Below are 13,752 nucleotides of genomic sequence, written 5' to 3' on the forward strand. Positions count from 1 at the left end.
GTGTGTGTGTGTGTGTGTGTGTGTGTGTGTGTGTGTGTGTGTGTGTGTGTGTGTGTGTGTGTGTGTCGATTACAAGTGCTGCTTTGACGTTACAACATTATTCTAGAGTTTATAGTAAGTTCACTTGTATTTACACGCAAAAGTCAGATAAAAAGTGGTGTTATTGGAAAACGGTTTTGAATTTTCATAATAGAATATACAAGTTCTAAATAAACAACTTAAGGTACTATTTGTTTTATATTTTGCTCGAGCATCAGCTAGAAGCGGATGATCATGAGATGCGACAATCTGCTTCAATAAATGAAGTGGACGGCATCGATTTATGATATTCCTGCATTTTATGCATATATATCACACACACACTTCAAATTTGTTCAGTGCATGATCAAAGTATGGGTTTTGTTGTCGGCGTTTACATGTTTTCATCACATATCTTACTTCAGTAAGAAATTTCCTATTTGATCAGGCCCAGCATGGCCAGGTGGTTAGGACGCTCGACTCGAATCCCCTTCACACCAAACATGCTCGCCTTTTCAGCCGTGGGGGCGTTATAATGTTACGGTCAATCCCACTATTCCCTCTAGTCTTACACTGCTAAATTAGGGACGGCTAGCACAGATAGCCCTCGTGTAGCTTCGCACGAAATTAAACAAACAAACCTATTTGATCAAAACTTCGGGCGTACACTTAAATATCCTATATTCCTTTTTGTGAAAGTAACGTCGTGCAAGTTAGTCTACTTGGATTCTATAATTTTAAGCTTGAACTAGGCTTTTTTTTGTTACTTTAACATTTAAAAGCTCAACTTAATTATGTGATTCGATCACTACCACTGACCGGACGAGTTTCAAAACTATTTTTACCTGCTATGCATTTAGTGACTTACCTCCACTCTGTTGGTAGAAACGACTTGCTACAACAACAACAAAAATGAAGGAGAGGGGAATGAAACACAGTTGAAATTCAAAAATTTAACTGCTTCACTGTTGGTGGTTTAAATTAAACAAATATACAGTTACTTTAAAAAAATTATTAACTGTCATGAAAGATCTGACGAGACTAATCATCACCGAACGAAGTTTGACCAGCATCAATAAATTAGCCCTTGAGCTACGATGGACAAACACATACATACACAGAATGGGATAAATATTTTACCACTAATTCTGACATGTTTTTTCCGTGGAAATGTAGGCAGAGTAAACATGGCAAGTTTAAAAACTTTAATGGACTGCAACTGCCTGTTTCGACTTTTATACTGAGGCCTTCTTCCCATTTATTCTGACTTTACTAACATTGGATATAATTGCTATTTTATGGCATAGTCGAATATGATTTTCTTATCACAGGCGTATTTAAGTCTGGGATTACTCTCGTTTTCTGAAACTGATAGATTCGTGCACGTAAATCTTTGAAATCTGAGCAAGTAATTGTACAATAGTATTTTGTTTATTGTAATACTATATTCTCAAAATGAATGTTCACAATACTCTTTCAAACCTCAACCACAAGTTTAGATAGTTGTTTTTCAGCTTTTATAGATAAAGAAAATCACAGGTATTTATTTGCTAATCTTCCACACAAACTTAGCATTTATTCAAATGTTTAGTACGAAAGAAAATGATCCGAAATACAGTACATCTTTTATAACTGACCTCCTTACAATCTTGAAAACAAAACTGACGTTTTAAAAGGAATACTAATGGAGGTTTTCTTGTTTCTTAATTTGACGTTAGGTTGCGGTCTTTAGCCTATCTATTCAGACTAAAAAAAGTATTTAAAAGTTTTATAAAAAGTCATGTCTATGACATTTAACAGGCCATTCTACGACCCCCCCCCCAAAAAAAAATCAGTACAGTGTCCTTGTTTTTTTGTTGTTTTTTTCTGTCATTTTCTGATATTCAAACGCACGAAATAAAAACTAAATGTGTTGAAAAGTAGTTTTACAGGTATTACGCTTGGTTTATTATTTAACGAATACAAGCTTCCAAGACCTCGACAATGAAAATTTGTTCTGTAACAGTGGACATTGTAATAGAACACACAGGCGTCTCTGTTCTTAAAGAACAATATTTTTTCACAGAATCGCAGCACTTTACGCCACATGGGAGATGGTTCTTAATTACGATGCAATACAGAAGCAGCTCCATACAGACAAAATTTGACAACGCCTTCTTTACACTAAGGTTACAGTCACCCATCATAAACAGAAAAACCTTAAACTTACACATATAAAACATCAGTATACGTATACAAACAATAAACTTTTTTCTCCAAAGAAAAGTACAGCTATGTATATAAAAACTTTTTAAAATAATTAATACATTCTGCTTTACTTCAAGCATTCTATTAACATCTAATACCAGAGCTTAATTTCCTACATATGTATATTATTATGCAGTTTAAACCCAAATTTATACATGTTACTTTGCAAGAAATATCAAAACACTAACTTCTTCAGAAAATAAGGATAATAGCCATTGGATATGTTGCAATTTAAATTTTTCAACATATTTATCCTTAATGTCTTTACCACATTAACTGTTCACACGATTTGGACTATATTAAGAAGTTAACGTAACAAAGGGCTCATGTCAAACCACTTATACAAGGTTTTACAAATAATGCATATACACATACTATTATTTAAAAACACACATGAGCACACCAATATTAACACTACTCCAAATCTATAGTCTAAAACAGCTTGTGTGTGTGTGTGTGTGTGTGTGTGTCCTTAACGAAAAATTTCCAACATCGCGACCTTTTATCACTATTAAGCTTTCAGGGGTTACTGGGTATAATGCTTTATGCACTTATAGAAAACCAAAATTACAAAACAATAAGGAAAATTTCTTTTCCTTCTAAGATTTAAATATATTGAAATATCGATATCTGCAGCAGCGTTCAGTAACGCACTATGCAATCTTTTAAAATATATTACAAATTACATATAAAAAAAAACACACTGAACATGCTTGCATAAAAACTACAAATTAGTGAAAAATGCTAGTAAAGATAATTACACATGCTCCTAAGTAACTAAATGGCTGTGCAGATCTGTCAGAACATGAACTGTGTAACTCCAAGAAAGATCCTCTTATTTAATAGTTCCCAATCAGTGAAAATATTTAAAGTTGTTGGATAAGTTAGTAATTCGAAACCAGTAAAACAAACATCTAACTTACAAGAAGCCGAGCAAAACTCAGAAGTACAGAAAACATTCGTTCACAATTTGTTGAAAATATGTTACAGAGAGCTGAATAATAAGTTAAAAACAACATTGCGAGGAAGAATTGTTTGCTTTGTTTGTTTGCAGAGTTTCGCACAAAGCTACTCGATGGCTATCTGCTATAACTGTTCCTAATCTTGAAGTGATAGACTACAGGAAAGGCAACTAGTCAATACCATCCACTGCCAATTAGTGGGCTACTCTTTACCAACGAATAGTGGGATTGACAGTCACGCTATAATGTCCCAAGGTTGAAAGGACGAACATGTTCGGTGACGGGATTCGATTCCAGAACCCTCTGATTACAGGCTTAGCGCCCTAACCACGAGGCCATAGCAGGCCCTCGAGGTAAAAAGAAAATGGTCGAAACTATTGCAAGAAATTAGAAGTAACTTCTACAAATGTGAATTGCTATTGGCCTTATGGTTTAACTAAACATCTTTGCACAGCAGACTGATAATGATAATGCCTGTAAGCAAGTGATTCTCTGTTACGGGTTCCTAATCAAGTATAAACAACTTAACGTCTCAGCTACCCTTTTCTACAAACCACTAACAACAAGATTTTCGACTACATCAGAGCTCAATACACAACCAAAAGACATGATCGTTTTTAAAGAGTAATTATTTAACAACTGCAAAACGCAAAACTCACAAATACCAATGATAAGATTCAAATATATGTTGTAAGTAACGTCATACTTTCAAGTTGCCGCAAATGTTAATTTCAGTCAAGCATAGTGTTCTTAACTAACCACCAGCGTCTATCGACAAAACTTAGCCTTCTCTAACAATCGACGCATGGCTTTCAAAAAAAAATTACAATTTGTGTTAAATTTTTCATCTTAAAGTTCAGAGAAACAGGATAATTTGCTCTTTTTTGTTATCGGCTCTTGTTTTTCTGACAAATCGTATGAAGATTATATCAAGTTAAAGCCTGAACAAATAAATTCTCTATCTTTGTCCATTTATTTCTCTTTCAAATAATTAACTTGAAAACAAACTCGTTTTCTTTATTCTTCTGATTTTTTAGTTTCCTCTTTCTCGTGAAGCCTTTGTTATTTTCTTTTATTCCCTTTAAAATTTTGGCACAAGTTTGATTTTTCTGTTTCTATTATATTATTTTCTCAAATTAAAAAAAAATGGAAAAAAATCTCTTGTATCTTTCCCAAGCTTCGATAGTTTAAACTTAAATAAATATAAATTCCCTAGGAAAAGTTCTTCTATTTGTCAGGCTCGTGAATACAGTGCGAACAAGGAAAGAACAGGAGAGTGCCTATGAACGACACACCTTCCTTAATCACTGGAATATATCATTTTATACGCGTACCACACTTCGATATGTTTATTCAGAACGCACAGTACTTTATTCAAAATGCCCGATTTGAAAATACGGAAAATGTCAATGAAAACGTGAATCAAATAGCAAAACTTTTCAAATATTTCTCGTTGACATAAATAAAACTAGATGTTTTATACACGACATTCGGAGATAAACATGATTATATGTCAAACTTATGCTAAGAAGGTTTTTATCCACTTTTTTTTGCGAGAATGGCTCACTTGAAAGAAACGGTTTACTCTGTACTACATCTGACAGCTGTAACACTATCCAATTACTTCAAACAACAACAACAAAACAAACTAAAATGCTTGAGAAAGATAACTAGCCTTCATTACTATTTAAGGAACTGACTGTCCTTCGTACAGAAAAATTACCCGGTAAGTTTTTAGAATTTATACTGCGAGAGAATGGTTAAATTTGCTGTTAACTTCACGATTGCACAATCTTCGTTATTAGATAAAATCTGAAAATTTTCCTAAAGTACAAATTTAAATGAATATATCATGCAGAATAAATTGGCATAATATTTCCATACTTACTAATTCATCAGACTCGCTAGTTGGGTCAGAGCTGTCCATTGCTAAGCCTTTCTTATTGATTTATTATACGGCGTAGTATCTACAAATCCTCATGCACCTTGACGAAAAACTTGACACCACAACTTTCTACCTATTCAACAATATCTTTAAATGTATTCGTCGGGTCGTGTTCTTCATATGCAAGTAAATACTCGTTAATACTGAACTTGTTGGAACGTTACAATTTATAACTTTCAGTAAACAAACCCAACCAAGATATTCTTCTGCAAAAAAGACGACTGAGGAAACCAAATTTCCTTGCAAGGAGACAGTATGTTGTGGCAAAACGTTCCGCAGTAAATTGGAACAGTACAATGCAAACTAAAAATCTTGTTAGCCCTGGCGAGCTGAGGTGATCGAACCGGTTAGAAAACCGCTACGTCATCAAGTTGAAATATTCTTAGACTTTTTGTTTTCTCGATCAACAGGAAAACTAATGCATGGAAATGTGACCAAAGATCTAGAAAATACGAATATTCGAATCAAATTGCTTTCCACTATAAAATAGACACTAAACAACATGTGAAGACAAGAAATTCACCTCCGAGATCAAGATCTATACACAAAATCGTGGTAGAGGAAGTCATTAACTTTATACTTCAGGAACTCCGGTTTGTACACATAGTTGGAGTTACGGATGACAGACATCAGTACAACGGAAAAACATTAGTTTGTAAACTTTCTGACCTCAATATATAGCTAAACCACGCCAACCTTGAAGCTCTATAGACGCTCTGTTTTTATGTAAGAAACAGAGGCGGGAACAATTAAACAATACAGGTTGTTATGACCCAGGTTTATTCCTGATTGAACGACTTGATCAGTTAGTTATTGATATTTGAAGTTTCAGCCTGTACGATAAAAAACAAAAATCCCAACAATTACCGAAAAGTATGAAGAAACGTGTAGACATTATATGGATATAAAGATCTTAAAAACGTTAATTCGCTCTAGCTGTGATCAGGCAAATTAAAGAATCGCGCAAAAATCTCTCTCTCAATCTAGTAGCAACTGGATATTGTCAAATAGATAATTCTGGGTACAAATACATAAATAAGTATTAGTTTTAAAAACTAAGAGAACGAACCATGATCACTTCACACTGACCAAAAGGAGGGAGACTTGTAGTTTCTTTGTATGTTCTTATATTGTTCATTTAACAGTTTAATTTCTTTACACTGATTCAGTAATGTTCAACAGTTTGTTTTAGGAAAACAAACTACTACGTACACTAAAAAAAACATTATTTATATACATTATGTTTTATTCAAAACAAATAACATCTTCAACACAAAATTCTATTAGTTAATGCACATTAAAAGAATGACATCTAACATAGAATTGTCTATATACCAAATTGTTGTAGAATTACATATTTTTTTGTAAATGATTCCGCAACATTTAATTTCTAAAATATTTTCTATCAATGCAAATCAATTTTCAAATTGTTACTTTCTTGCAGCGTGTCTATTGAAATAATAGCATAATTGTTAACTAATTCGTAAAATGACAAGTATTCTGCAAGCAACATAATTAAAACGTTCGCAAGTGCTTTGTTAAATCCGGAACAGGTAGTAACCTGTTATGTCAAGAATTGGGACACTTGGCAAACAAGGAGAGTTAAATTTATGTGTTACGCCCAACAACAAATAGTAACTATTAAGCTAATAAATTATATTTTAGTACGATCAGCACACTATTAAAATAATAAATTATGTGTCACGCACAATAGGAAATGCATAGTAACTATCAAAATAATGAGATGCACATTAAAACCAACAGCGGCTGGTTGAATACCATAATAAGTTACATCTTAAAGTACACCATAATTCTCTCACTCCCCTGTCGTGACAGACCTATTGAACCTCTCCGTGTTATTCTGCCCCCCCCCACTTCTTTTCCTTCAGATTAGCATTCACTCCTAATAAATATAGATAAATGTTTGAGGCCGTCCTCTTAGTCTTGTACCTTGTCCATCTACTTCAAACTCCTCTCATTGTTCTTTCCGCTCCTAAATGCAAGGTATGAGCACGTACGTGCTGCTCTGATATCTATAACTAAGCGTGTTAGTTGACACGCTTCTCTATTGAATCTCATTATCTTAGACTGGTCTGCATATTTCTTGAGACAGTTGTTTTCAAATCTTACTACTTTTGTCTCTAAAGTTTCTGTCATTCTCCATGTTAATACTGAGAATACCATACTTTTTTAATTCTTACCTTTATTTTCTTAGATAGTGACCTGCTCTTAAATAAGTATTGCCAAGTTCCTTAAATGCTTTAATTGCCTGCAGTATTCTAATTTCCACTTCTTTCTCAATTTCATTCCTTCTTATAATTAGTAATCACAAATACATATAATATTGTACCGTTTCTATCTCACATTCGCCTATTTCTATCATTCCAGGTTGAAAAGCGAATTCCCTTCTACTGGCATGCATATTTTTTTTTCCACAGTTAGAACCAACTCAATTCTACTTACAGTTCTCTCCAGCATTTCAAATGCATCTTTTATTTCTTTAAAAAAAAAAAAACTTGGAGATCAAATAATCCTGGCTGACTTGTGTATCAACACTAAACTATCTTCCCACTATTCCATCAATTTTTATACTGGAATTACTATCTTCGTGTGAACACTAAATTAAATTAATTAATTTTACAGGAAATCAAAGCTCTTGGAAATATCCCACAGCTCATTTTCGTATGTCTACTTAAAGTCGACAAATGATGGCTTTCCTGGTCATATTCAAAGAATTCTGCACACAACTGATACAGAGTGAAAACAAATGATCCATCGTTGATCGTCTCGATCTAAGATTATATTGTTTGCAAATGACATTTATCTTAGCATACTTACTTCGACAAATATTTGCAAATGCGTGGGAAGAGTGAGATACCATGATAGTTCTTACCATCCTGTTATTTTTTCCTTAAAAAATGGATAATTAGTTCTTCTTATCCCATAGCTTTAATTTAATTTCTGTTTCCTATATTTGCTGCAACATATCCTCAATAAGAATACCTCTTTCACGTTTAAACAACTCAGCATGCAGTTGATCTCCTGCCGTGTACAACTTTTCAATTATTTTACGCTCCACTACCATCTGTTCTTGTTGGATGTTGTACCTGGATTTCGTCATTGTTGTTGTCTTTCACTTCTACTTCCTCTCCTTCTTTTATTGGATCGAAGGTTCTGGTCTATGGAGCAGCCTTTGCTCTGATCATCTCCGTTACATCTTTGGGATTCACCAACGGGATTCTGTTACCGCCCATAATGCCCGTTTTTCGAGACTGGAGTCTAGTCTTTTCTCACTTTACTTCCAGAAAACATCCCTACTTTTACTCTGTCTATAATACACTCGCATCTTCTCGTTAAGGGTTTTCACATACTCTCTTTTCTCCCTCATGATGACATTTTCTTTTGTTAGTCTACATACTTCGAAACGTTTCTCTTGAAATTTCAACTCGTGGTTACTTAAATATTGAAATCTTGCATCTATCTCATGGTAGGTTACCAACATCTTTCATTCAACTATTTCTTAGTTTTTGCCTTTGATATCTGCAGCTTTTGTCCCGACTTATCTAACCATTTTCCACTTGCCTTCATGTTAGCTCTGATCCGTTTCTTCTTTAAATTTCACTATATCTGGCATATCAAATCAGTTACATTTCAATTAACAGAGCAAAACAACAGGTGCTCTCTTAGAATCAAGACCATATAGAAACAAATAAGAGTAAAATAAAGAGGGCTATATTAGGATACAGAGCGCATAGAAAACACTAGAGTAAAAGTAATGAGAACCACGTTAAGATCCATAACAACCAACACAGTAAAATAAGTAATGTTATGATAGGTAGTAAAGCACATAACAATCAGTAAAATAAAATAATGGGCGCATTGTTAAGAACCAGAGCACATAACCAGTGGAGTAAAAAAATGGGTGCCTCGTTCGTAACCGCAGTACTAAGTAACCAGTACGTTTGGGCCCAGAACACACAAATTGGTAAAATAAAATAACGGGTACTTGCGTTAGGACTTTGTTGTCAAGCGCAAAACTACACAATAGGCTATCTGTGTTGTGCCAAACAAGAGTATGAAAACCTGGTTTTTAACGCTATAAACACATTGATTTACGCTGACCCATTTGGAGGCACTCTACGTTAGGATCAAGATCACATATTAACTTGTTAAGTAGAATAAAGAATATTATGTTAAGATCCAGAGCGCATAACATCCAGTAGAGTATCAGAACAAACGGTGCGTGAAGACCAGGGGCAATCAGACAAGCATAATTGCATGTGTCATATCAGGTCCAGGATGCATATGGGAATTAATAATAACTAGCGATATTTTAGGTCTGGGGATATGATGTACTCAGAAAAATGACATGAGAAGCTCTATTCTAGGATAAAAGTCACATAAGCAGTAGACGAAAACTATGAGAAGATTGTAAGGACCCAAGATTCAGACAATTAACTGATTGTAATAAACAATTCTTTGTTAAGACAAACAGCACAGAGCAACCAAAATATCAATAGAACAGGTGCTACGTCAAAGTCTGTGGCACAGTGCAACCCGCATTTAGGATAATACTATCCAGTGTTACCTCAAGAACCAGCATAACTACTACTTTCAAAATCCAGAGTAATTGGAAATTACACCGGCCAAAAAAATAAACGGCGCATGATATTCACTGCATGAGAATATACACGTATGAAGTTAAAGTTGTCTGTCCTAATATGTTTTTACCAGAACTTAAGATCAGATATTCACGAATATTACCTGACCACTCCGATAACAATCCAAGCTGTTAGTTGTTTAATACAGAACAGGAACGAGGAAAATAAAGCTCTTTCCCGAAGTTCTTGTATTTCCTCAGTTATCAGTAAAGATATACAATTTTTAGGCGTTTAGGAGACAACATTTATAGACACACATCAGCAAAAAATAAAATAAATAAAAGGCCTTTTCTTTTATTATAGTACACTAAACTGTCGTATAAAAAATCGTACTTCATTATAGGTAATGACTGGCATGTCCTACTTGGTAAAAACGTTGTCAGAACTTAGTAATTTGCTAAACGAAGACTTAAGTTGCCATATCCCAGTACACGCCATCTGCACCCCAGAGGTGGCACCTGGTTATACCTGTCACCCAGTAGCCAGATGGTCAATATGATAATCACACAAACGTCCAAGTTAAGAACGAAGAACATTGGAGCTTTCAGCTTGAAGTCAGCCCAACAGACGGTAAACAAAACATCCTGTCCCAGGCCGTTGCAGTGTAAAATCAGAAAACCTATTGTCCAAGACTTCCGGCAAAGAGCAGCTGTAACAGCCCCAAGAAAAAGGTAGGTTTCCCTTAGTAGAAACTAAAAGTCGAGGTGAGCTAGGTGGCTCAAAAATACCCAGTCACCGAAACCTGAACAATATTTAAACACCCAGTCACCGAAACAATATTTAAACACCCTTTCACTTAAACCTAAGAAATAGTTAAAGACAAAAGAAGTGTGACTACAAGAAAAAAGTAAAAAAATAAAAAACGCACACAACAACCATGGCGAGAAAAATTACAAAATAAAGAAAGCAACTTAGATCTAAGAGGCCGAATACTGATAAATACAAATATAAATTCACATTGATTATGGAACATAATATACGTTAGTGTTTTTAACTGATCAACAGTCCATCTTCGGTTACACAATCACTATTAATTACGAAACTACTTGATTTAAAATTGAAAAAGTCTTCAACCTGGAATACTACTCACATTTGTATATACGTCTTGTTTTTTGTTGTTATTAGCGCAAAGTTACACAACGAACTATTTGTCCATCGCGGCAAATCAAACCCCGTATTTTAACTATTCAAGTACGCAAACTGAAGGTCAAGTCACTGGGGGACATATAATTGTGACCATAATTTCAGCCTAGGTTATTTCTGAAAGTACTAACTTAATTTACAAAACAAAATATTCTTGTAAGCTCAAAGTAAATCATCATCAAGTCATAAACCTATTACGCGCACTGACATTTTCCTAAAATGTGAAAATAATTATTAAAAATATCAAAAAGGTGTCCAAAATAATTACATCCCTCACATAAAATAGTTATTTGTTTATCCCATGGCTTATTACGTTTCTCGTACAGCGCATGCTCATGTCATAATATTATACAACACAAACAAAACTGTGGGTTATACACTCACAAAGAAAGAATCAAATTAGAGCACAATAACTTTTATTGGTATCCTATTATCTTTGAATGGAGGCGTCATGTCTACCTACTGTCCTTGTCTGCGACACTGACTTATATATGGCAACAACCCCACCTGAAGCCTTATGTTTAAAGAGTGGTATGTCTAGTTTACGACTTTTATCTCACACCAACTTTATGAAGTATACGCACAGCATTTGAAAATCTGAACTTGAAGTTAGTTTCTTATAGTTTCCTAAAAAAAAAAAAGGCACGATTTTGGAAGTTATTTAAGAGTACAACATTACATAATCTTCATAATAAAACTAGAACATTAAAATCCCACTTTTCTATCTTAAAACTTATTATTATTATTGATACATTAAAATTATAGCCTTTGTGTAACGTACACACTATGAATCTATTTTAATTAAGTTAGCATTCTCTCAGTTCTGAACTCGTTATTTAAAACAAGTTTACGATTATACTTTTTGCCATTTATATCGATTCCACTTCAGAGGTTCGTACATCAATAATATTAACTTACATATAGAGGGGTTCGTACATCAATAATATTAACTTACATATAGAGGGGTTCGTACATCAATAATATTAACTTACATATACAGGGGTTCGTACATAAATATTAACTTACATATACGGGGGTTCGTACATAAATATTAACTTACATATACGGGGGTTCGTACATAAATAATATTATTAACTTACATATACAGAGGTTCGTACATAAATAATATTATTAACTTACATATACAGAGGTTCGTACATAAATAATAATAATATTAACTTACATATACAGAGGTTCGTACATAAATAATAATAATATTAACTTACATATACAGAGGTTCGTACATAAATAATAATAATATTAACTTACATATACAGAGGTTAATACATAAATAATAATATTAACTAACATATACGTTCCTCAATAATACAACAAGGAGTTGAGTATTAAACCTGTCCTTTTTCATAATCTTCCGTCAAGCTCCTGTTTGGGGAGTTTATCCCATACCGTCATGAAACTGACACCTGTAACCTATTTTTATCGTCCGCTCGTACATACGACTGAAGAAAAAGAAAAAAAACGAGTAGAAGTTGAAAGTTACTGTTCAAACCCTGGTGGCTGGCGAAGTAATGGAAACCAACAGGCCTAACACTTCTAATAAAAATTACGTAAAATGTAATTTTTTCACACTTCTCTCAGCTTGTGCATCTCAGATTTTCGAGTTAAACTTATAAGGGCTTTCCTACAATAACAGAACTCATCAGTTGAGCTGGTTTGAACTATACAGTTTGGACGAGTAAAAAAAAAAATGCGCAGTTTAAACAAATTTAACTGAGGTGTTGTTTCTTAAAATTCAGATTTTAAACATCGTTGGTTCGGCATTCCATTGTTGTAACCTTGCAAATGAAATAGCAACTAATATTCAAAAAAAGGCCCAGGAAAAGTACGATAGAGGAAAGAAACCTAAGAATGTGTACAGCGAATTGAAAACCTAATTCCCCGTACGTAAATATCATGTGTGACTATTTAGTAGAGGTATGCGAAGTTTAATAAACTGTTGGGATCAATAATAGGAACAAGGATAACAGTTCAAAACAGAATACAATCTTTACAATTGAAAAATTTATTCAGATATTAGTAGAACCAAGAAAGCTTCTAGAGTGACCTGTTTTAACTACTCGCACCTCCATGCAGTAGTGTGTTGTCTGTCAGTCAGTAGACACTATAATGACGTCACATAAAGGGCGCTTAACGTTGTAGTTTGTACTTTAGTTCCGTCAGTGAAACGTGCGCATACCATAAATCACGAGAAGAATTACGAACTCTATAGGCTACAACACAACATGACATGCGAACTTAAAAAGCAAGAAATAAAAATATTTGTTACTCTTAATTTTCGTTTTACTTAGTCTTGAAGAAGAACACTTTCGTGGACCCTACGGAAGTACATTTAGTTTTAGGTATTTGTGTCTATCATCAAGTCCACTAACAGAGGCTCAATTGGTACTTCCGTTGCAGTTTTATTTACAAGGCGAGTACGGTTTACTTGAAAAACAAGCTAAATCGAAAAATATTTATGACAGTAAATAGCAAATACAAGTAAAATAATAACACCTAGAAAGAGGTATCTGTGTACAGTGACGTGTTTCACTTGATGTCGAACATTACATAAAGCATCATTCTCTAAAACAGGACGTTGTACAGTGAAATGTTTGTAACTAACGGTTTTTCTGCTCGCGAGTAATACTTTATGTCAAACACCTGTATATTCTAGTTACCGAACCAACACTTGTTAGTTAACAGTCGCGTAGAAACGGTAATAATTATTAGTAGCTTCCAACCCATACAATATATTTACGGACATTAGAACTAAGTA

At 34.0% G+C, this 13,752-nt stretch overlaps 1 protein-coding gene across 2 annotated transcripts in view; it reads right to left on the reverse strand.

The window, feature by feature from the left end:
• Positions 1-13,752, reverse strand: part of LOC106459865 (rhophilin-2-B-like) — a 94,800-nt gene that overhangs the window by 73,117 nt on the left and 7,931 nt on the right. The window contains exon 1 of one of the 2 annotated variants that reach the window (XM_022386424.1): positions 5,116-5,284. The exons of the other annotated variant lie outside the window; for it this stretch is intronic. Within the exon in view, the coding sequence (XP_022242132.1) occupies positions 5,116-5,154 (39 nt within the window). The 5' untranslated portion in view covers positions 5,155-5,284. Of the gene's footprint in view, positions 1-5,115; positions 5,285-13,752 lie in introns of those variants that run through there. 2 annotated transcript variants of the gene reach the window in all.

Source organism: Limulus polyphemus, unplaced genomic scaffold, assembly GCF_000517525.1.
Source record: "Limulus polyphemus unplaced genomic scaffold, Limulus_polyphemus-2.1.2 Scaffold671, whole genome shotgun sequence".
Classification (NCBI taxonomy): Eukaryota; Metazoa; Arthropoda; class Merostomata; order Xiphosura; family Limulidae; genus Limulus; species Limulus polyphemus.